We start from the raw sequence: 23,101 nt of genomic DNA on the forward strand, positions 1-23,101 counted from the left end.
AAGCGATCCTCCCACCTCAGCCTCCTGAGTAGATGGAAACACAGGTGCAACACCATCACGCTCAACTAATTTTCTTTGTATTTCTGGTAGAGTCAAGGTTTCACCATGTTGTTCAGGCTGGTCTCGAACTTCTGAGCTCAGGCGATCTACCTGCCTCGGCTTCCCGAAGTGCCAGGATTACATGAGTCACTGTGCCTTGCCAACAACTGCATCTTTAAAAACAGTGTTATTGAGAAATAATTCACTCAAGCAGTTGGATTTGAATGTACTTGGTTCACTGTACTTATCTCTCAGGTGCAAACAGCATGCAATTTGATGCTTTATCCTGGCTTTGCAGCTGAATAGGAGAGGTTGGAACAAAATTCCAAGCTATCACTTTATATGCAGGGCTACTGATTTAGGGTGAACCAGTACATCCTGGTTAACCTCCCTCTACATTTCTTTTCATGGCAGACATGTTAATTACTTTGCCAGCAAATATCCATAGGAAAGTCTAATTGGATTATTTATAGTTCTATTTTATGATTAAAATTGGGGAAAAGGCATCAAAATATAGCTTCCAATAACTAGAATCAAATACAAAAAAGTGATGATAATAAAAATAGGGCACATGGAGTCAGACTCTGGGAAACATCCTAGGTGCATAATCTCATTCTTCCTTTGAACAACTGATAAGATAGGAGTTTGTCCATTTCACTGATGTGGAAACTGAGGCTAGGGAAGTCAAATTAAGTTAGAAACAGTATAGCAAATAATTGAGTCCAGGGTTCCCAGATGCCAGAGCAGCCTGCCTCTCTCACTGCCTTGAATGACCTTGAGTAAGTTGCTTATCTGATTCTGTGATCTCAATGATCACAGAAACGCCTGTCTCATTCGCAGTGCTACAGCAATGAGTATGTGAGAATGTCAATGCAAATGCACTTAGAGCAGGGCCCGTAGAGCCTGTACACTCTTTTTTCCCTTCCTCCTGTCTTCTCCTCCTTCTCCCCACGCAAAGTCACAGTAAGTACTCAGATGGACTAAGAGCACAATTAACTGTGATTGTGATCCTGGTTTTCCTGCCAATACTCTCAGTGAACAGACGGGGAAGCCGGGAAGAGAAGGCAGAAGTCCCTGGTTCTTGATGTGAGCCAGTGGGGTTGGAACAGACATGTTCAAAGAGCGAGGGAGGAGGACAGAAAGGACTGAAGCTTTATAGAGAAGTGGCGGCTTCTAAGAGGGAAGAGAATTCGCAGATCGTGCTGAAACCATTTGGAGAAAGTTCTTTTTACACAATCTTAAAGAAACTTCCCACAGAGTATTTATTTATTACAAAAGGGAGTAAAAAGTTGCCATGGAGAAACTAAATTTAAATGATCCATTTAAACTTTTGGATCACTTTAAATAAAAGTGATGGTGGATCACTGTAGACAAAATCAAATAGAACATCATTAAGAATAGGACCAGCGAATACTATGCCTCTTGACAGGTGCACTGAGAACACAGCACTGCTTAGGTGCTTAGACACTCTTCACAAAACTCAGCAAGTCACATCTGCACTTAGTCTCAGGTGGTCAACAACAATAATAACATCTATGTATGTGTACGTAAATAAAAGAATAAGAAAATTAGGACAATATTAACAACTGGTGAATCTACGTGAAGGGTATACAATATTCATTATACTATTCCTGCTCCATTCTGTAGATTTGGAAAAAAAAAAAATAAACATCATCGGAGGAAAAAAGAAGCCAAGTCATTTTTTTAATGAGCAGATAACAGTTTTGTGGTTCTTCAAAAAGTTCAACAGAGGCTGACCACACGCCCCAGCAATTGAACTCCTAGGTTTATACACTAGAGAAATGAAAATGTGTCCACACAATAATTTGTATGTGAACGTTCATATAGCATTATTCATAATAGTCAAAAGGTAAAAACAACTGAAAGGTCCACTAATGGATAAGTAGATAAACAAACTCTGGTATAGTCATGCAATGGAATATTACTCAGCCATAAAACAAGAAAATTCTAATACGTTCTACAACATGGATGACCTTGAAAACATTATGCTAGGTGAAATACGCCAGACACAAAAGAACAAATAAATGATTCCGCTTATACGAGGTACCTAGAGTGGTTAAATTCATAGAGACAGAAACAATGGTGGCTGCCAGGGGCTGAGTGGTGGGAGAAATGAAGAGTGATTGTTTATTGGGTACATTGTTTCCTTTTGGGATGATGAAAACATTTTGAAAGTAGATGGAGGTGGTGGCTGCACAATATTGTGAATGTACTAAATGTCACTGAATTGTTCGTTTTAAATGATTAATTACGTCATGTGAATTTCATGTTAATTAAAAAAAGAGCACATAGAGAAATGAGGAGGAAGATGTTCCAACTTAGACAATAGAGTGTGCCTGGGAAGAGACAACATTCAGGGTGAGCACTCACACCCATGAATCTGCTGAGTGGAACAGAAACGGAGGACCTGATTTGTACTGCCAACCAGTTCTGACATGTGCCAATCCAAACGGAGAATGTGAAGTCATGTAATTACAGTTTACCTGAATTCTGCAAATATGTGCAGAAAGACTTATAGTGCAGTAAGAATTAATGATAGGCTGGCTCAGTATGTGCCGTGTTTAAAAGACACTTCGGCTCAAGAGGGGCCAACAGGAGAAAGTGAGCAAGGCTGTGATCCCAGGGGCCAAGACTGCAGAGGGAAAACCTGGATGCAGAGGTGACATGCCCACGTGGCTGCAGCTTCTGCTCTGCCGGGGCTGGAGAGTGTTTAAAAGCCATCTGCCCCTTTCATTTAGAAATCACATTTGCTTTCACTCAACAAAGCTGACACAGAAAAAGTGACGCAGTCAGATGTGTGTGACCTAACATGTTACCCTTTCCAGAAATAACCACACATTCCATTAGAACCATTAAAAGAATGTTATGCTTTAGCATTTTTGTTCTAAAAACCTCTTATCACTAAAGAAATTCGCATTCACTATGAAAACATTTATTTATTTATTTATTTATTTATTTATTTATTTAGAGGCAGGGTCTCACTGTGTCACCCAGGCTGGAGTACAGGAGTGCCATCTCAGTCCACTACAGCCTCGACCTCCTTGGCTCAAGTGATCCTCCCACCTCAGCCTCCCAAGTAGCTGGAACTACAGGCACACACCATGGCACCTGGCTAATTTCTTTATTTGTAGAGATAGGGTCTCCCTATGTTGCTCAGGCTGTTCTCGGCCTCCTAGGATCAAGCAATCTTCCTGCCTCGGCCTCCCAAAGTGCTGGGATTACAGGCATGAGCCGCTGTTCTCAGCCCACCATAAAACTTTTTTTAAAGTAGGTAGATGAAAAGAATCCCCTGGAAAAAGCCACTGCTATAATCTTGCTGCACTTCTTGCCAGCCTGAGAAGGCAATACTTAACGGTAAGAAATGATTTATTCAGGATGTGATTTTGAGAACCTCAGAAACTTTCTTGGTGACCCTCAAATTATAATACATTGAGGCTTTCTATTAAGCCAATGGGTCCCAGCCCTAAGATAACCTTTCCCAGAGATGGAAGCAAATTTCTTGCGCTTGAACTGTGCATCCAGAGAATCTGGCGATGAGGGAATCATGAAGAAATGGGCAGATGATCAAGATAAATACCCATTACTCCCCTCCTTACAAACATTAAAAGAATTACTAAGTCGCAAGAAAGAGCAAGAGCTGAAGTAAATAGATTTTGCAGGCCAGTTCTCAACCCCGACGGACACAGGAAAACAAAATAAACGATGCCTCTGACATAATTTAGTGTCTGGCTCAGAAGCTGATCGAAATTGGCTTGAGCCTTTACTTCTTCTGTCACGATCTCTAGAAGGACATAGTCCCCCGAGCCACGCACTTACCCATCCAGACTTCCCCAAACTGCCCAGCGCCGAGCCTTTTCACCAACTTGATGGACTCCCGGGGGATCTCCCAGGCATCTTTATCCCATGGCTTCTGTGGCTTGGGACTAATACAAGCCTTCTCCAATCTTCTGCACAAGCCATCTGGCTGCTCTAATTTGAAAGGGAAAAATTAAGGTTAAGAAATGCTATACTTTGGACTTCACCTGTGTCTATAAAGAAGAGTTTCAACTAGGAGCCTTATAGTGTCCAACCTGCCACAGTCTGTGAACTAAAATGCATCCTTCACATAATTGTGACTTTGGAAATTTGTGGGGGTTTTTGTTTATTTTTCTTTTTTTTGAGACGAAGTTTCACTCTTGTCACCAAGGCTGGAGTGCAATGGGCGATCTCAGCTCACTGCAACCTCCGCCTCCTGGTTTCAAGCAATTCTTCTGCCTCAGCCTCCCAAGTAGCTGGGATTACACCTGCCACTATGCCCAGCTAATTTTTATATTTTTTAGTAGAGACAGAGTTTCACTACGTTGGCCAGGCTGGTCACGAACTCCTGACCTCAAGTGATCTATCCGCCTCGGCCTCCCAAAGTGCTGGGATTATAGGCGTGAGCCACCAGCCTGAAATCTGTATAAGAAAAACCATTGAAAACATACTTGATTGTATTCATCAGCGCTGCTAACATACATGAACAAAAATAACAAAGCCAAGAGACAACCACAGGCTGACAGGTTGTCACACTTAATAAAATGTGATTTCAGATTACTGAGCCTACATTAAGCTTCACGGGGTACCATAGTGGGGAGTCGGTCATGTCACCACTGGACCCTAGGCCCCAGAACAGAGCCAGAGCACCACAAGCTCTCAGCATGTGCAGGATGCACACAGGAATGGGAGGGCGGAGGGAGGCAGGAATCTACAAAATCGGAAGCACGTTGCTCTCTCCATGTTTTGGGACTCAAGCAAACCTATAATATGCATTCCCTTCGAGCAGGTCATAGAAAGGAGCTGGGGCAACAACCACTCAACTGACTCCAGTCATACAGCAAAGGGACCCAGAGTTTCAGGCCCAGGCTTTGCAGGGCTGCAAAGTGGCACTGGAGACAGGGACATTGACCTGCCACTTCTAAATATTTCAGTGGTAGTGTTATTTCTGTTTGACTTTACCAAGAATATATATTACTTTTACACACACACACACACACACACACAAACACAGATCTGCAAATCTGCATTCCTATTCCAGATATTCAGATGCGTTGTAAAAATATATGCAAAGATAACATATATTTTTCTCTTGGTAATTCTGGAACACTGAATGTCAAACAGCATGTACTACTAGGTGGGAAGGACTGGGAGGATCACAAGGATCAAATCTTACTTTGTGTATTTAACTACAGATGAATTAATTACTTTTATTTTATTATTTGTTTTTTGAAACAGAGTCTTGCTTTGTCACCCAGGCTGGAGTGCAGTGGGGTGATTTCAGCTCACTGCAATCTCTGCCTCCTGTGTTCAAGTGATTCTCCTGCCTCAGCCTCCCGAGTAGCTGGGGCTACAGGCACATACCACTATGCCTAGCTAATTTTTTTTTTTTCTGGTAGAGATGGGGTATCACTATGTTGGCCAGGCTGGTCTCGAACCCCTGACCTCAAGTGATCCACCTGCCTTGGCCTCCCAAAGTGCTGGGATTACAGGCGTGAGCCACTGTGCCTGGCCTAACTATAGATTAATTTAGAATCATTTATAGAATATGACCTGCAACTGTATCTAAGAGAAATATGATGCCTAAAAGTTTTAATATAAAAATAGTGTGTGACGTCTTATACATATCATAACAAATATATTTTGTCTTGTTGAACGTTCAGTTTTTACTTACTTTGGTAATGTTTAATCATGTCGCTGATACAGGGAAAAGTGATTCGTGGAGAGATGTAATAGCCCCCATTATCCAGACTTCTAATTTTGTAGTGCTTAATAACATCCCCATGCACAGGGTCAAAGTCTCTGACAGACAGAGAGAAGCTTCCTATGGGGGGGAAAGGTATAAGTAAATATTTATATCTCACAAATAAGATTTGCATTATACAACAACCGCAGTACACATTTTGTGATAAAAATATGCAAAATATATATATATGAAGTTTGTATAAAATGCACAATTTTAAAAGTCCTATAAAAATTCTACTTGACAAATGAAGCCACGTTTTGTTTGCTGTGTAGCTTGCCAACATACCATTTTCTTTCTTCATGATAATTTTTAAAAATTATTATTTAGCTACATTAAAAAATTTTTAAGTTATTTTAATTTTCTTTTTCTTTTTTTTTGTTTCACAGGTTCTTGCTCTGTCACCCAGGCTGGAGTACAGCGGCACAATCATAGCTAACTGCCGCCTTGACCTCCTGGGTTCAAATGATCTTTCTACTCCAACCTCTGAAGTAGCTGAGACTACAATCATGCACCACCACACCTGGCTAATTTTTAAATTTCTTATAGAGACAGGCTCTTGCTATGTTGCCCAGGCTGGTATCAAACTGCTGGGTTCAGTGATTCTCATGTCTCAGCCTCCCAAAGCATTGGGATTACAGGCCTGAGCCACCATGCCCAGCCTAATTTTCTTTGTCTTAAAATTTCAGGATTTATTCTAAATAATAATGCAAAAGGCTCAGCAAACAAAGCATGCTAAGAACTGGCCACAATCATGTGTGCTTTCTACCGTACTTTTTTCTTTTCTTTTTTTTTGAGACAGTGCCTCACTCTGTCACTCAGGCTAGCTAGGAGTGCAGTGGCATGATCACAGCTCACTGCAGCCTACCTTCCTTGGGTTCAGGTGATCTTCCTACCTCAGCCTCCAGAGTAGCTGGGACTATAGGCATGCACTGCCAGGCCTGACTAGTTTTTTATTTCTTGTAGAGATGGGGTCTTGCTATGTTGCCCAGGCTGATCTCCAACTACTGGACTCAAGTGATCCTCTTGCCTCGGCCTCCCAAAATGTTAGGATTACAGGTGTGAGCCACCACACTCAAGTATATTACTTTTGGTAGCACAACTAATGATTGGAGTGTGTTATTTTTTATCAAACTATAAAACTTTTACTACCAGAGCATACTATATCCTTTTTTCCCCTTGAGTAATTCTAGAATAGTTTCTAAAAATAATTTCCTAAATAGTGTTTTAAAATAGGCCTTGAACCATTTCCTACCTTTTAACGTTTCACTTTCTCTAATAAGGAAAGCTCCAGCACTATTTCCTGGTGCCAAAAGCTGCCTTTCTGCGTCCTTCCTGGTTATATCCTTGAAAAACCACCTGTGAAAACATTTCAACATTTCGTGCGTATTATGTTCCAGAGCAAGAAAAAGGTGAAGAATATTAACAAGAAATCCAATGTGGCAAACAAAGCCACCAAGATGACAACACATGAGGACTCACTCTTCTGTTTCTAAGGTGTTGAGTTTGGCCACATAGTTGCTGGGGATGAAGCCTTCTTTTTTTGTTAAAAGGGACTTTGCTTTCCACCATTCTCCATGCCTAGAATAGAAATACACATCAAAAAGAAGCTAGAAGATTACATATTCCATGCATGTATCAAAATATCACAGATATCCCATAAATAGGTATTTATGTACAGATACTACGTATCAATTAAAAAATTAAAAATAAAGAAAACATGGAGTTACCACAGGACCCAGCAATTACACTCCTTGACCTATACCCAAGAAAGATGACACCATAACATCCACACAAAAACCTGTACATGAATGTTCAAAGCATCATTATTTGTAAAAGCAAAAAGTAGAAACAACCAAAATGCCTATCAACTGATGAATGGACAAAATCTGGAATATCCGTCCAGTGGAATATTACTCAGCAGTGAAAGGAACGGAGTGCTGAGAGATGCTACAACAGGGACGAACTTTGAAAACATTATGCTAAATTAAAGAAGGTAGCCACAAAGGACCACATATTGTATGATTCCATGTGTGTGAAATATCCAGAATAGGTCAGTCTTCAGAGATAAAAAGTAGATTTGTAGTTTCCTAGGGCTGGAGAGAATGGGACAGTGGAAGTGACAGCTAAGGAGTCCAGGGTTTCCTTTTGGGGTATTTAAAATGTTCTACAATGGATTGTGGTGATGGTTGTACAATTCTGTGACTACACTAAAAAAATCACTGAATTGTACACTTTAAATGGGTGAATTGCGTGGTATTGTGAATTCTCAATAAAGCTATCAAAAAGAGAGAGAGAGAGAAAGAAAAGAAGCCGGGAGTGAGGGTTTTGAATGTTCACAACACAAAGAAATAATAAATGTTCAAGGTGATGGATACGCTAATTATGCTGATTTGATCCGTACACACTGCATACATGTATCAAAATATTACTCTGTATCCCACGGCTGCATATAATTATTCCATGTCAACTAAAAATAAAAGGAAAAAAGTGTTTATATCCAAGACTCAACAGCTAGAATAGCAATTGTCTCAAGATGTTTGTTTAGGAGGGTGAAGGTGGGTGGAGAACATCTCTGGAACCCCAGAATCCAGTGGGAAAATTCACTCTTCGTGATGGAATTAAAATATGTTTAGAGACAGAAGCAAAGAAAAACAGACTTACAACTAAAGCATGTGTCACTGGGATCAGGGGTGCACAAAGAAGAGTTGGTACAAATGGCTCCCATCTCACAGAAGCAAAAGGTTTGTAACTTGCCCCAGGATAGCTAAGAAATGCTTTCAAAGCCTTATAGAAATGACAGTCAAGGGAATACTGGTCCATAGTTCATGCATTATAAACTCCTTTGTTCAAACATCTAGAGATGGACACCATGAAAAAAAGAAAACCATAAGACAATTCCAAGCAAGTGAGCCTTATCACCATGCTCGAGTCCTCAGCAGAAAGGCAGGCATGGAGCCAGGGAGGAGGAAGGGACCAGCACTGGAAGAAGCAAGCAGGTAAGCCAGTAATGGGGGAAGGAATGGGTCCCTTTGAGCCTTAACTGCATTCGTCTATAAATTCCACACACAGACAGGATCCTTGTCTGTAAGGCATGAAGACAACTAGAACTAATACTAAGCTCTGCCTCCTCTTTGCTTATGTTATGTTTATACACATGCATCATGCTCACATCAACCCCATGATCTAGGTACTGTCATTCCCATTTTATAAGTAAAGAAACCAAGGTACAAAAGTTTAATGGTCTTGTCAAGGTCATACAGTTATCAAGTGGCAGGGCCAGGATCGGGCTTAAGTTCATGTTCAACCCATAAGCAACATTGCTGTCAACCACGGAACACCTTGTCCTTAATAAGGGGGTCTCCCCCTCAAACCCTATTTGGCAGGTCATAACGACATTTAATGCAAGATTAGTAAGTAAAACAAGCTAGAATTAAAGCAACTGGAGTTTCTTATTCTGAGCACTGCCCTGCATGCCTATGGTCTGACACTGCCACATGTCTGAGTCAGCAAGAGGGGGTCGAGGAGATGATGACACTCAGGCATCCTCACAAAAGCATGGTGGCTGCTGAGTCGAGAATTTTCCAACACGGCTACTATAGCTCAGCACCCTTAGAACTCAAACTAGGCTGGGCCCATGAACCCAGTCTAAACATGAGTAATATAACAAAAGAAAAGTGCCATTTCAAATATCATGCATGGGCCACACAGACCTAAATTTCTTAAGGTGGCAAGAGTGGATAAAGAAAGAAACCAGGCTAGGTGTGGTGGCTCACACCTGTAATCCCAGCACTTTGGGAGGCCAAGGCAGGAGAATTGCTTGACAGCAGGAGTTCAAGACCAGCCGGGGCAACATATCAAGATCCCATCTCTACAAAAATTTTAAAAATTAGCCAGGCATGGTGGCACATGCCTGTAGTCCTAGCTTCTCAGGAGGCTGAGGTGAGAGGATTGCTTGAGCCTAGGAGTTCAAGGCTGCAGTGAGCTATGATCACGCCACTGCATTCTAGTCTGGATGACAGAGAGAGATCCCATCTAAAAAAAAAATTGTTTTAAAGAAAAACCAGCATCTGTCTTCAAAGGGAAATCCCCTGCAGAGCGCTCAGATGGACTTAAAAGGAAAGTCCCTTTGGCTGTATTCCTTCCACTGCCCACTCCCTGTGGATAGCAAGGAGGCCTCATGCCCATTACAGGAAGGGAGCTAGGCTATGGCTGTAGCACCAGAAGCAAGACAAGGGGACAGCCTGCAGGGCTCAGTGGCCTGAGGAAAGGAGCAGCCGTGGCATGCTTGAGAGCACTTACTCCTCCAGGACTTTCATCTTCTCTCCTTTCTTGAAAGACAAGTCATCCGGGTGGATGCCATCATACGGGTACAAGGCTACCACAATGTCTCCTTGTTCCTCTGGATCTAAAGATGAACACAAGAGAACATCTGTAGGAATCCATCAGCAGAAGCATTTTAACAAATCTCATGGGGCACAAAGGATGAGAGGAAGCACTAAGAGAGGGGCGACTGGAAGAAGGACATGTGCTTCCTGCCTAGTGGGCTCAGGGTCTGCACGCCCACAGAGAGTAGCTTGCTGTATACACTGTGTCCAGTATTCATTATTGCAAATCACTTAAAACTAAAACTATAATATAACTCTATATTTAAAAAATGATACACCCATGTTCACAGCAGGATTATTTCAAATAGCCAAAATGTGGAAATAATGCAAACGTCCGTTGATGGAGGAATGGATAAACATCATGGGGCATTTTTTTTTTTTTTTTTTTTTTGGAGATGGACTCTCAGTCTTGTCACCCAAGCTGGAGTGCAATGGTGCAATCTCAGTTCACTGCAACCTCCACCTCCTGGGTTCAAGCGATTCTCCTGCCTCAGCCTCCTCAGTAGCTGGGATTACAGGTGCCCACTACCACACCCGGCTAATTTTTTGTGTTTTTAGTAGAGATGGGGTTTCACCGTGTTGACCAGGCTGGTCTCAAACTCCTGACCGCAGGTGATCCACCTGCCTTGGACTCCCAAAGTGCTGGGATTACAGGTGTGAGCCACCGCACCTGGCCAGGGCATATACTTACAAGGAAATATTCACCCTTAGAAGGAAATAAACTCTAACACTTTCTACAGCATGGATGAACCTTGAGGACATCACACTAAGTGAAATAATCCAAACACAGAAGGTCAATTACTGTATGATTCCACTTCTAGGAGGTACCTAGAGTAGTGAAATTCATAAAGACACAAAGAGCGGAGGTTGCCAGCGGCTGGGGGAGGAGGCAATGGGGACTTATTGTTTAATGGGTATGCAGTTTCAGTTTGAGAAGATGCGTTCTGGAGATGGAGGGTGGTACTGGTTGTACAACAATGTGAATGTACAAAATGCCGCAGAAATGTATACTTAAAAATAGTTATGAGGGTAAATTTTTATGTTATACGTGTCCCACAATAAAAAAATAAAACATTTAGGACAATCACTTTATAGAAGCTCTAATAGTAAAGAAAAAAAAATTTAACTATGTTGCTATGAAACCATACCTTTAGCTTGAAACCTCTGTCCAGGTAAAAGCTGAGATTCTGGAACCTATGAGAGAATATTTGTTAGAAAAAAAAAACACTGGTTAGCTTTTCTTACTCACATTCATGTTGCATATACGATTTTTGTAACAGTAGCAGATGCTGTTAGGATGGGCTCATTTATTAAGTTAGAAAGAACAGGAGCACAGAGGGAAAAACCTGTCGAGGTGCATCCTGCCCTGCTCCGCCAGTGACAGGGCCCTTTACCACTTGCTGTGGGTGGCAGGAAGGAAGCAAGGTTCTGGGCAGGGGCTGCTAGGTGCTCACCTCATCCTAGCTCCTCCTCTTATTTGGTGACAGAACCCTAATATTATTTGGGGTGGCAGTTTGCCCAGCTCAATGAGTGTGCTTCCAAACTCTCTAGCCCTGGGCAGAGGGTGGAGGGAGTTTTGGTCCGCAGATCAGTTGGGCAGGGCTTCGCTGTCAGCTCCCCTTTTCCCTTGCCTCTTTCTCTCCCCCTAGAAACAAGTGAAGGCTGGAGTCTTCACATGGAAACCAAATAATCAGCGGCAGGAGGATGGAGACGGAAGTGGCGGGACCCTGGTGACTTGGTGGAGTTGCCGTCCCGGCCCGGGACTGCCCATCCAAGGCTTCCCCAGCTGTATAAAATTGCATGATCAGGTCTCTGTCCCTGGAGGCTGAGAGCAAGTCCCATCCCATCCAGGCTTTCTTGGGCTGACCCTGACTCCATCGCAGGGACAGATGGCATCCCCTGTTATTTCAGTGGGGAGGTGAGTTATTGGAAAGGATTTGGTGGCACAAAAGTCCACCTCAATTACCTTTAAAATCAAATTCCTTTTTCTCACAGTGCCGCGTGAGGCTCTGTGAGGCCTCTGGGCCTCTTGTAAGATAGATGCTGTTAGAGGCCTATACCACAAGCCATGTAACTTTTCTGTTTCTTTTGATTAAAGTGGCTTCATAGAATGGGACCAAAACAGTTTGTACTGAAATTTAAATTTCTGATGAAAGCCCATAAAATCTCCAGTTCAGTGAGGCAGGGAAAATTACTACATTGTGGTACCAGAAAAACCCATGGCTGCATACTATCCTTCAAATGTTTATGTCAGGAAGTTTTATGTTGATTTTTTAGTCATTCAGATTTGCATAATTTGGACATATGATCTATTTTATGTGATTTAGAGGAAATAACTAGAAAACCAGAAACTAATTACATCATTTTAAAAGCAGCAAGCTGATTTTTCAAATCTCAAAAAGCCCTTAACTTACAAACATTTTAATATGCTTTTTATAAGACCAAAACACATATATGCAACACATATACCACTGCTCTAGATTTTTCCTTAAAATGGCTTTTTCTAGAATGTTGTTGAATTTGCATCAACTCTACCTCACCTTCTCATCAGATTCCCTTTTTAATCAATCCATAGCATGCAGTTTGGCATATCTGGCCAGGGTTGAGAGTGTTGGTTATGGCCATGGAATAAGGCCAACCTAACTGGTTCATGAGGCGAGGGCATCTGTGACCACAGAAGGGAAAAACTGAAATACTTATGGTATACAGGAGGGAATTGAAAGACTTCAAGCACAGTTACTACTTCTGCTTTCAAACTTGATTTTTAATCCCCTTTACTTTGAACAAGAGGAAAAAATGGTGCATGGGTTTGTACACTATTCTCCTCTACTTTTCTGAATAAAGGACATCTTTGTTCATTTAAAAACAAAAAACAGGCTGGGCGTGGTGGCTCACACCTGTAATCCCAACACTTTGAGAGGCCGAGGTGGGTAGATCACCTGAAGTCAGGAGTTCTAGACCAGCCTCGCCAACATGGTGAAACCCTGTCTCTACTAAAAATACAAAAATTAGCCAGGTGTGGTGGTGCACGCCTATACTCCCAGCTACTCGGGAGGCTGAGGCAGGAGAATCGCTTGAACTCAGGAGGAGGCTGCAGTGAGCTGAGATGGTGCCATTGTACTCCAGCCTGGGCAACAAGAGCAAATCTCTGCCTCTAAATAAATAAATAAATAAATAGAGGCAAAATGAAAAAAACTTGTGTTTTAAAACATATAAAATCTATGGCATATGGTATGAGAAAAATCAGATCCTTTTTTGAGAACTCTGATGTCTATAAGAAAACTATTTGTGACTCTAATTTCTCTTATTTCACTATTAGTCATATTTATATATTATATGGTTTGATATCTGTATATACTTATGTAATCTTTTTTCACTGCCTGTAATCTATAATAAGTTTTTAAATTTTATATTTATATTTATCACACATTTAAATGTATTATTCTTATACACTTTAAGTACATATATTTTCTTTTTTCTTTTTTTTTTCACAGTAATGACTTTGCTTTTCCTTTTTTTTTTTTAATTATTATACTTTAAGTTCTAGGGTACATGTGCATAACGTGCAGGTTTGTTACATAAGTACATATATTTTCTATACATAAAATTACAATGCTAATTTATCCAGAAACATAATGTATGATAACTTAATAGCATGATACATCCACTCTTTATCTCCACTTCCTTTTTTTTTTTTTTGGAGACTCTCGCTCTGTAGCACAGGCTGGAGTGCAGTGGTGCAATCTTGGCTCACTGCAACCTCTGCCTCCCGAGTCCTTGTTCAAACAATTCTCCTGCCTCAGCCTCCTGAGTAGCTGGGATTACAGGTATGTGCCACCATGCCTAGCTAATTTTTGTATTTTTAGTAGAGACAGGGTTTCACCATATTGGTCAGGCTGGTTTTGAACTCCTGACCTCAGGTGATCCACCCGCCTCGGCCTCCCAAAGTGCTGGGATTACAGCATAAGCCACTGTGCCTGGCCTATCTCCATTTCTTTTTTTTTTTTTTTTTTTTTTTTTTGAGACGGAGTCTGGCTCTGTCGCCCAGGCTGGAGTGCAGTGGCCGGATCTCAGCTCACTGCAACCTCCGCCTCCCGGGTTCACGCCATTCTCCTGCCTCAGCCTCCTGAGTAGCTAGGACTACAGGTGCCCGCCACCTCGCCCGGCTAGTTTTTTTTTTTTTTTAGTTTTAGTAGAGACGGGGTTTCACCGTGTTAGCCAGGATGGTCTCGATCTCCTGACCTCGTGATTCGCCCGCCTCGGCCTCCCAAAGTGCTGGGATTACAGGCGTGAGCCACCGCGCCCGGCTCTATCTCCATTTCTTAAGAAGACTGATGTTGATTTCTTCGTCTCAGCAATGACATGTGACTTTGATATATGAAAGATATTTCCTACCTTCAGGATAATGGGGACACAGTGAGGGGAGGGCAGGCAGAAAGCCTTGATAATGGGAATATATTTCTAAAACACCTGAGTATTTAAATACATGTCAGACTAGAGAAACTATAAAAATGCCTTTTTTTTTTAAAGACAGAGTCTCACTCTGTCACCCAGGCTGGAGTGCAGTGTGGCGATCTCAGGTCACTGCAACCTCTGCCTTCCAGGTTCAAGCAACTCTTCCGCCTCAGTCCCCTGAGTAGCGGGGACTACAGGCGCGCACCACCACGCCCGGCTAATTTTTGTACTTTTAGTAGAGCCGAGGTTTCACTATGTTGGCCAGGCTGGTCTCAAACTCCTGACCTCGTGACCTCCCAAAGTACAGGCATGAACCACCGAGCCTGGCCCAGAAATTCTTAATAACGGCATTTGGGCTAATCTGGAATAAGCTGTTTCTAGCTTAAATGCTGCAGAATTCCATAGAAAGCAGGCTATGGGCAATATACATGTATAGAGTGAGAGAATACATATATAAAGGATATAAGCTTTGAAATGAAGTAGATTTCAGGTTATAGTTGTTCAAAATTCTGTTCTTCCTTTCCATAAAATGCGATGTTATTTCTTTCTTTGCCAAATATTTCCAAAATACACCAAATAGCACATCACTCATAAAATATTTCTAGTCCAGCTATTTCTCTAAGGTTAGGGGGCAGAATTAGAGGTGCTTTTCCTTAATATTTTAATTCACTAAAATAAAAGATGACAACTTCAGGATCTGTACTATTTTGAATTAATTGAAGGAATGACAAGACAGGATAATGTATGATACAACAAAAGACACATTAGTTCCTATTTTAGTTTCTGACTTGCATCCCGCATTTCCTTTTGCTTCTAAACCACTGAGCTAATCTCACTACATATCTTTTTTTTTTTTTTCTTTTTGAGACAGAGTCTTGTTCTGTCACCCAGGCTGGAGTGCAGTGGTGCTTTTATCTTGGCTCACTGCAACCTCCACTTCCCACGTTCAAGCGATTCTCCTGCCCCAGCCTCCCGAGTAGCTGGGATTACAGTTGCCCGCCACCATGTACAGCTAATTTTTGTATTTTTAGTAGAGACAGGGTTTCGCTGTGTTGGCCAGGATGGTCTCAAACTCCTAACCTAGTGATCCGCCCACCTCGGTCTCCCAAAGTGCTGGGATTACAAGCGTGAGACACCACGCCCGGCCTCTCACTACATATCTTGAGTCACACAAACCTATATATATATAGTGGGGTCTTTGCACCAGTAATATGAAAGATGGCTTTCTTCACACATAAGAATGTGACCAAAGGCCCCTTTATTGCACAATGAGTGGCCTAGTTATCCCTAAAATGTTTATACGTTCTTCAAAGGACTAAGTTACAAAGCATATCAAAAATTATTTGAGGACCAAGTAATCAGTGGGATTTTTCTGCATGCACATATTACAGATTGGTGTTTAAATTATGCAGCCATGCTTTGATCTTGCTGTGGGAATTCTCCCCTGAGACTATCTACTTACTGGCCTTTGCTGTTTATTGGACGTTGGATCTCTCACATAAATAGTTCTTTCAGTATTACGTACTGGTTGAGTCTTCAAATCTACTCCATCGTCATTCAAGCTGTCTTTCCCTTTTGATTTTATACATCCCATATTTCCTGTTGAAATATAAAAGCAACAACATTGTTTTACCATTCTAGAACTGCTTCAAGTCATCAAAATCTCTCCATTAAAGAGTAGAAAAAAATGTACTTTTATTCTTTATCATATATAGATTAATAAACTCAAATGTGAATACTATTCCCAAATAGGTTTGCCTGTCCATTAATTCACTCAACAAATATTTATTGAGCATTAATTTTCCATCACCCAGACCAAATTCAGCTCTAACTCTGTTCGTATTCTTGTGGCAAAGATGGGTAAAGACTCGATGACAGAGGACCCACAGGATCTAAGAAAGGACATGTAATTCAGGCAAGAGGAAAAGGAGGTGGTCAGGGAAAGCTTCCTAAAGGAAATGCTCTGTGAGTTGAAATGGGAGGGATGGCAGCCAGGTTGCAAAGTCAGCAAAGAGATTCCAGGAAGAAGAAACTTCATATGCAACCACCATGAGCTCAAGAGAACATGGCCCCTTCCGAGAGCTAGATCAACCTGATCTCTCCAGAAAATGAGCTCTATCTACAACACTAAACACTGTAGTCAACGAGCAGGTAGGGAAGGTCAGGGGTCAGGGCCAGAGAGGGAGGCACATGCTGGATGCGATGCTGAGTGGTTGATTTTTTACTCTGAAGACAAGTGACACATCCGATCTGCAGTGTGCAAGGTGGAGTGGGGTGGGGGGCCTTGAGGCTTCAAGGGCAGGTGATGAAGAGCTAGAATCTATAGAACCCAGTTCCAGCTAAACATAGCTAGGGGTCTAGGAAGATGGCCTGACTTTCCTCAAGACTGGAAATGAAATGAGGAAACACAGTTACGGGAGAGAAGATGCTTATGAAAACATTCAGATGATCAAATCCAGTAGGGCTACCCAGTAAGCTACCTGAGTCAGGAAACCAGGAGTACTAGCGGAGGTAAAAGCAAAATGATGGCCTCTGCAAGCCATGCTAGGACTGTGGAGGAACGCCACCATGGCAAGAAGGGGGCTAGTGCCTGACCAGTGCAGAACAACACACGGTGCACATCTAAACACCAACTCTGTCATCCAGTGATCCCATTAACGCAGGACGGCTGAGCACTACACACGCACTCTGGGGACGGCAAAAATCACCATTTTGAACATTTGAATCAGACACAGTTCTTGTCTTACAGTATAGCCTTGGGGTCAAATCTATGCACTAAAAGCAAAACAGCCGGGCGCGGTGGCTCATGCCTGTAATCCCAGCACCTTGTGAGGCCGAGGCGGGCAGATCACAAGGTCAAGAGATGGAGACCATCCTGGCCAACATGGTGAAACCCCGTCTCTACTAAAAATACAAAAATTAGCTGGGCGGGGTGGTGCGCACCTGTAGTCCCAGCTACTCAGGAGGCTGAGGCAGGAGAATTGCTTGAACCCGGGAGGTGGAGGTTGCAGTGAGCCAAGATCACACCACTGCAATCCAGCCTGGGCGACAGAGCAAGATTCCGCCTCAAAAAAAAAAAAAAAAGAAAAATCTCATGAACTTCATTAGAAGGTGGTTCTCACCGAATAGATTCTCTGGACACTGTCCGGGAAACTCTTTTGGGGCACAGTGGGAGCATGGTGCTCCCCATGTGATGTGTAATTCTGAAGCACTGCCAAATCTGTGCTCACGGCCTAGGGCTTAGAGTTAAGTCTAGAGGAAGCAGAGATGACAGGAGTTTGGGGAAGGGGGAGAGGTGGTGTGATTAGGCAATACCTCGTGGGGGAGGAATTGTGCTAAGAAACCTCAAGAGCTCTTCTGGGAACTCGGCCCTCTCTCTCCCACAGCGCTGCCACGTGCCCAGGCCTGCCTTGTCCTGAAGGCTTCCAGTTGGTCCAGGAACTTCGACTTGTTTATCATTTCATTAGTTGAGGTATGAAGCCTCTAAAGAGCAGCCACACCTCTTTCTGAAACTAGCGAGCTGCAGTTCCCAAAATAAAGGGGAAGCAAGTACTTCTTTGATTCAAAACAGCACATTTTTTTCATAGGCTAAAGTTTCTGAAACGGCCATGGGTTTAGAGTTGATCTCTAAGTTAAGTATGGGAGTTCTTTTTTCACCAGTCTCATCCCTCCCACGCCCCGCCACCCTCCCCGAAAAAGCGGTGTTTAACTCATCATCCCTTAAAATCATGCTTTATAAATGGGCAAATAGGTTAATAGCAGCGCGAGGACCCTGCGCACACCGTGAGCTCCCGGGCAGGAGCCCTGCATGGGTGCGGCCAAACCACAGAGCACCAGGCCGCTCGATCCAGCTCCTGACCGAGCCACTCTGCAACCAGGGCACAGGGAATCCCCCAGCACGCCCGGGCGGGCAGCGTTGCCCCACCGCGTCCCTGCGGTTCCCCTGCCCTCGTTGCTTGCTCCAGCATCCCCTCGCTCCTCTCTCTCTCTCTCTCTCTCTCTCTCTCTCTCTCTCTCTCTCTCTGTCTCTCAGATCCTACAGGAATGTTATCGCCCCAGACAGGTCTCACTCTTGTCTGGTTACCACCCACATTCCATCATGTATCAGCTTATTTAGGGTCAGCTCCCTAAGCTAGCATCTAAGCTGATTGGGGCAGCTTCCCTCTACTTTGCTCACTGCAGTACCCCCAGAACCTAAAACAGCCCCGCTCCACGCAGGTACTCAAAGAGTAAGAATAAACGCACTTTGGGAGGCCGAGGTGGGCAGATCGTGAGGTCAGGAGTTTGGGACCAGCCTGGCCAACATGGTGAAACCCAGTCTCTACTAAAAATACAAAAAATTGGCCGGCATGGTGATGGGCGCCGGTAGTCCCAGCTACTCGGGAGGCTGAGGCAGGAGAATCACTTGAACCCAGGAGGCAGAGGTTGCAGTGAGCAGAGATCACACCACTGCACTCCAGCCTGGGTGACAGAGCCAGACTTGGTCTAAAAAAATAAAAAGAAAGGATGGAGGAGCTGTGGCTGGTGGGCTTGGGACTCCCATATGCCCATCAATACCCCTCCTGACTACGGTGAGACAGGAGAAGGAAAGGAGGCAAAACCCACCTGGGTCTGTTGTTCTAAAACAGACAGAAACCTCTAAAATAACTTCTAGTTTATGGGAAATACAGGGAAGAGAGGAACAAGATAATCAGAAAAATTCATAATGTGCCATTTTCTACAGAAAACTTGCCTGGATACTCCAGCTAGAGGGAGGGATGGAACCATTCCATATCAGAGAAGACCCAAGAGACAAGGTACTAACCTTGATGGAATCTTGGGGCCTTGCGGGGGACACACAGCTGTGATACGTGACAACTGGGGAAGTTGAAATTGACTTACACATGAGATTATGATATCAGGGAACTGTTGTTGTGTTTTGTAAGCGCAATATGATGGTACTGTAGTTATTCAGGAGAACATCCAGTGTGCATCAGATGCAACTGAGGCGGGTGGGGGTGAGGGGTCATGGTGTCTGCAACTTTCAACACTTCAGCCAAAATGAGAAGGGAGAAAAGGAAGGGACAAATGTATCAAAATGTCTTAAAAATTAGTGATTCTAAAGAAAGTGATCTCTTTTTCTGTAGATTTGAAATTGTCAAAATAAAAGTTGGAGGGTAGAAAATAAGAGGATATGATGGACAACTGTACGCCAAAAAAAAAAAAAAAAAAAAAAAAAAAAAATCAAGATGGTAGAAACCCCAGTCGTGCACAGGAAGGCAGGGGATGCGTTAGCAAAGCGCGTGGCTGGAGGCTAACTGAGGTGGCATGCCAGGTAGTGCTGGCTTTACTGCATTCAGCAGGGAGCCTCGGAACGTTTTCCTTTTCCTTTTCTGTTCTTTTCCTTCCTTCCTTTCTTTCTCTTCTTTTTCTTTTGAGAAGGGGAGAGGGGGGGGTCTTCATGTGTTGTCCAGGCTGGTCTCGAACTCCTGAACTCAAGGGATCCTCCTGCCTCAGCTTCTGGAGTAGCTGGGATTGGCAGAACATTTTTCCAACTGTGAAATGACATGTTGAGATCTCTATTTCTGAGCAGAAAGTCTGTAGGAAGTGTTTGGGGGAGAGCGAGCTACTGTAAGGAAATCCATCCCCTAGCCTCCAAAGGGGACAGAGGAAAAGATGGAGGCAATCGTACAAGGGCAGTGGTCTTGGGAAGAGGAAGGATGGAAACAAAAGGCGGGTGGATGTGGGTGGGGTGGCGACATCCAAGACAGGAAGATCGATAGATGGTCATTTATTTATGCTTATTTTCTCCCTGCCATTGTCATGGATAATTTAACATCAAATGTATGTACTGTAAATGAAAAAAATTAAAGCCATGTGGAGAGTTAGCATGGCCTCACTGCTCAGGCAGCGCCGATCTCTGCTCACAAAGTGTGTGGGGTCCCCCATTCAGATACTCTCCCACCAGAAACCTCCAGAGAGGTCCTCCATGTGACATGTGGATGAGCAACCCAAACTCAGAACAGGTCTTGCAATTCCTTATGCTGTATGAAAGTACCAGAAATGTAGAAAACACAATATACTCCTGACAAAAACTGAGAGTGGTTACATGTTCCAAGTGATATGAGCTACACTTTACAATGATTTCCACCTTAGTATTCTTCTATTACACATTTATAATGTACTGAGCATCTCATTTAATCCTTGAAGAAACCATATGGCCAGATGACTTTACAGAGGAGAAAACTGAGGCTCAGAAAGGTTAAATGACTGGCGCACAGCACAGCTGGGAGAGGTAGGGCTAGGACTCACACAGGAATGCGTTCTCAAGTCTAAGAAGCTAGGTCTACAGCCTGGGCTCTTACCACAATGGCTATTTTGAAATGCATGTTTCATCTATTTATTAACAATGCCAAACAGATTATTTTTACAGGCTATCTCTTTCTCAGAGAAAAAAGCTTTAAAATGTTTTACCACTAAAGAGTCAATAATGAAGTTAATAAAATAAAACCAGAAAACCAGCGCCAAGGCAATGAGAAGAATGCGAATGTGGTAACATTGTGGGGAACAGGTCTGCTGTAACTGACCTGCACATTTGCCCTGGGTGTTCTGGCAGGAAGGGCCAGGGACACCGTGAGTCACAGCAGGAGAGAGGAAGCAGACCAGGCTCCTGATGGGAATGTGTGTCCCCAACAGGAATTCCAAGTTTGCTTATAATGCACTTTATATCAAGTGCTGTGGATGATGTAGTCAGCAGCGCCTTCAAAACCATATTTTGAACAGTAAATAAAGACATATTTTATGGGTAGAGACTTCTGGTTAAAACAAGATAGTAACTGAGGCTTTGACATGCAAATACAACTCTAGGCTGTTCACTGCAAAAGTTTTACAATATGGTCTAAAGAGACACAAACGGCCAGGCAGCCTTTTGACTACAAAGCAACATCCACTGACCCATCCAGAAAATGTGAGGCTGGAGATATCTCTTTCTAAAAAGTCTTTCTTTCATTGGAACGAATACCCATTAGGGGTGGCTCATCTTCATTTAAGAGCCTTAGAATATTAGAAGAGTGACCTTAATCCCTCTTTTATTTTATTCCCAGACTCTGGGATAATTTTTTGGTTTTTAAAAATCACTCTTACCTTGGCCAGGTGTGGTGGCTCACAACTGTAATCCCAGAACTTTGGGAGGCTGAGGCAGGTGGATCATCTGAGGTCAGGGGTTCCAGACCAGCCTGGCTAACATGATGAAACTCTGTCTCTACTAAAAATACAAAAATTAGCCGGGCGTGGTGGCACTTGCCTGTAGTCCCAGCTCTTCAGGAGCCTGAGGCAGGAGAATCGCTTGAGCCTGGGAGGCAGAGGCTGCAGTAAGCCAAGACCGTGCCACTGCACTCCAGCCTGGGTGACACAGCAAGACTCCATCAACAAAACAAAACAAAACTCACTCTTACCAGAGGCAGTAGGGTTTTGGTTTCATAAAATCACTCTTACCAGAGGCGGTAGGGTGATGAACTATAACTCCTAGTTACCGCCTCTGGTAAAAATCTAGCAATGCCTTACCATTATCCAGTTGCTCAACAAAGATGCAATCTTGCATTGGAATTCCACTTCTCGAAATCTGTTCTTTAGATACACTGCACTAGGGCACAAGGATGTTCCCACTAGCATGACTTATAGTAGAGACAAGCTAGATGTCCTCATGAGGGGTTAGTTCTTTAAGTTAGAACAAAGTGACACATTATGAGTGGGTTAAAAAGATAGATTTGTGTATCTGGACATTCTTAAACAATCAAGAATTGCTGATTGAAAAAATTATATATACATATTTAAATTAGGCTGATGCAAAAGTAATTTTGGTTTTTGCCAATTACTTTTGCACCAACCTAATATATGTACACAACCCATATATATGTATGTATATTTAATGTCCACAGGAAAAAAATCTAAGAGGACATCCACCACCTTGTTGGTTAAGTTCTAAAGTCCACTTGTGAGGTAAAAGATCCTGTATAGAAATTTTCTATTGAAATTCCTAAAGAAGACACTATACAATTCACAAAATATTGTGAAGTAAGGACTATGGAGTTGGATTGCTGAACTCAACTGCTGGGTTTATTGCCTGACTTTGCAATATCAGCTGGTCACACATCTAAAGCAAACAGAGTAGCTATAAATGTCTATGAGGGTAAGAGACAAAATACGTGGGGGTAGAAAAGGGATAAACACGTATGTGCCTACTTTGTCCTTGGTACTTTGTGTATGAGGAAAGTAAAACCCAGAGATGAACCTGTGCTAAGTAATCAAAGGTCTCAGGTATGACTGGAACTTGGTCTGGCTTCAAAGCTGCACTTTTTCTCTTTTTGTTGCTTTTATTATTTTTAATTTATTATTTCTTTGTGTTGCGAACATTCAAAATTTGCTCTTCCAGCTATTTGGAATATATAATACATTGTGTTTA

General features: G+C 42.7%; 2 protein-coding genes across 6 annotated transcripts in view; both read right to left on the reverse strand.

Annotated features, from left to right (window-relative positions):
* CHCHD7 (coiled-coil-helix-coiled-coil-helix domain containing 7) overlaps positions 1–23,101 on the reverse strand; it is a 1,019,570-nt gene that overhangs the window by 264,270 nt on the left and 732,199 nt on the right. The window lies entirely within an intron of this gene.
* Positions 1–23,101, reverse strand: part of LYN (LYN proto-oncogene, Src family tyrosine kinase) — a 138,774-nt gene that overhangs the window by 56,726 nt on the left and 58,947 nt on the right. The window contains exons 2-8 of one of the 2 annotated variants that reach the window (XM_050802347.1): positions 16,187–16,260; positions 11,355–11,400; positions 10,121–10,226; positions 7,301–7,399; positions 7,074–7,177; positions 5,750–5,899; positions 3,877–4,029 (exon numbers count right to left, since the gene is read on the reverse strand). In XM_050802347.1, coding sequence (XP_050658304.1) covers positions 3,877–4,029; positions 5,750–5,899; positions 7,074–7,177; positions 7,301–7,399; positions 10,121–10,226; positions 11,355–11,400; positions 16,187–16,255 — 727 coding nt within the window. In that variant the 5' untranslated portion in view covers positions 16,256–16,260. Of the gene's footprint in view, positions 1–3,876; positions 4,030–5,749; positions 5,900–7,073; positions 7,178–7,300; positions 7,400–10,120; positions 10,227–11,354; positions 11,401–16,123; positions 16,261–23,101 lie in introns of both variants that reach the window. The other variant, XM_050802346.1, reaches the window with a different exon arrangement.

The sequence above is a fragment of the Macaca thibetana genome, chromosome 8 (genome assembly GCF_024542745.1).
Source record: "Macaca thibetana thibetana isolate TM-01 chromosome 8, ASM2454274v1, whole genome shotgun sequence".
NCBI lineage: Eukaryota > Metazoa > Chordata > Mammalia > Primates > Cercopithecidae > Macaca > Macaca thibetana.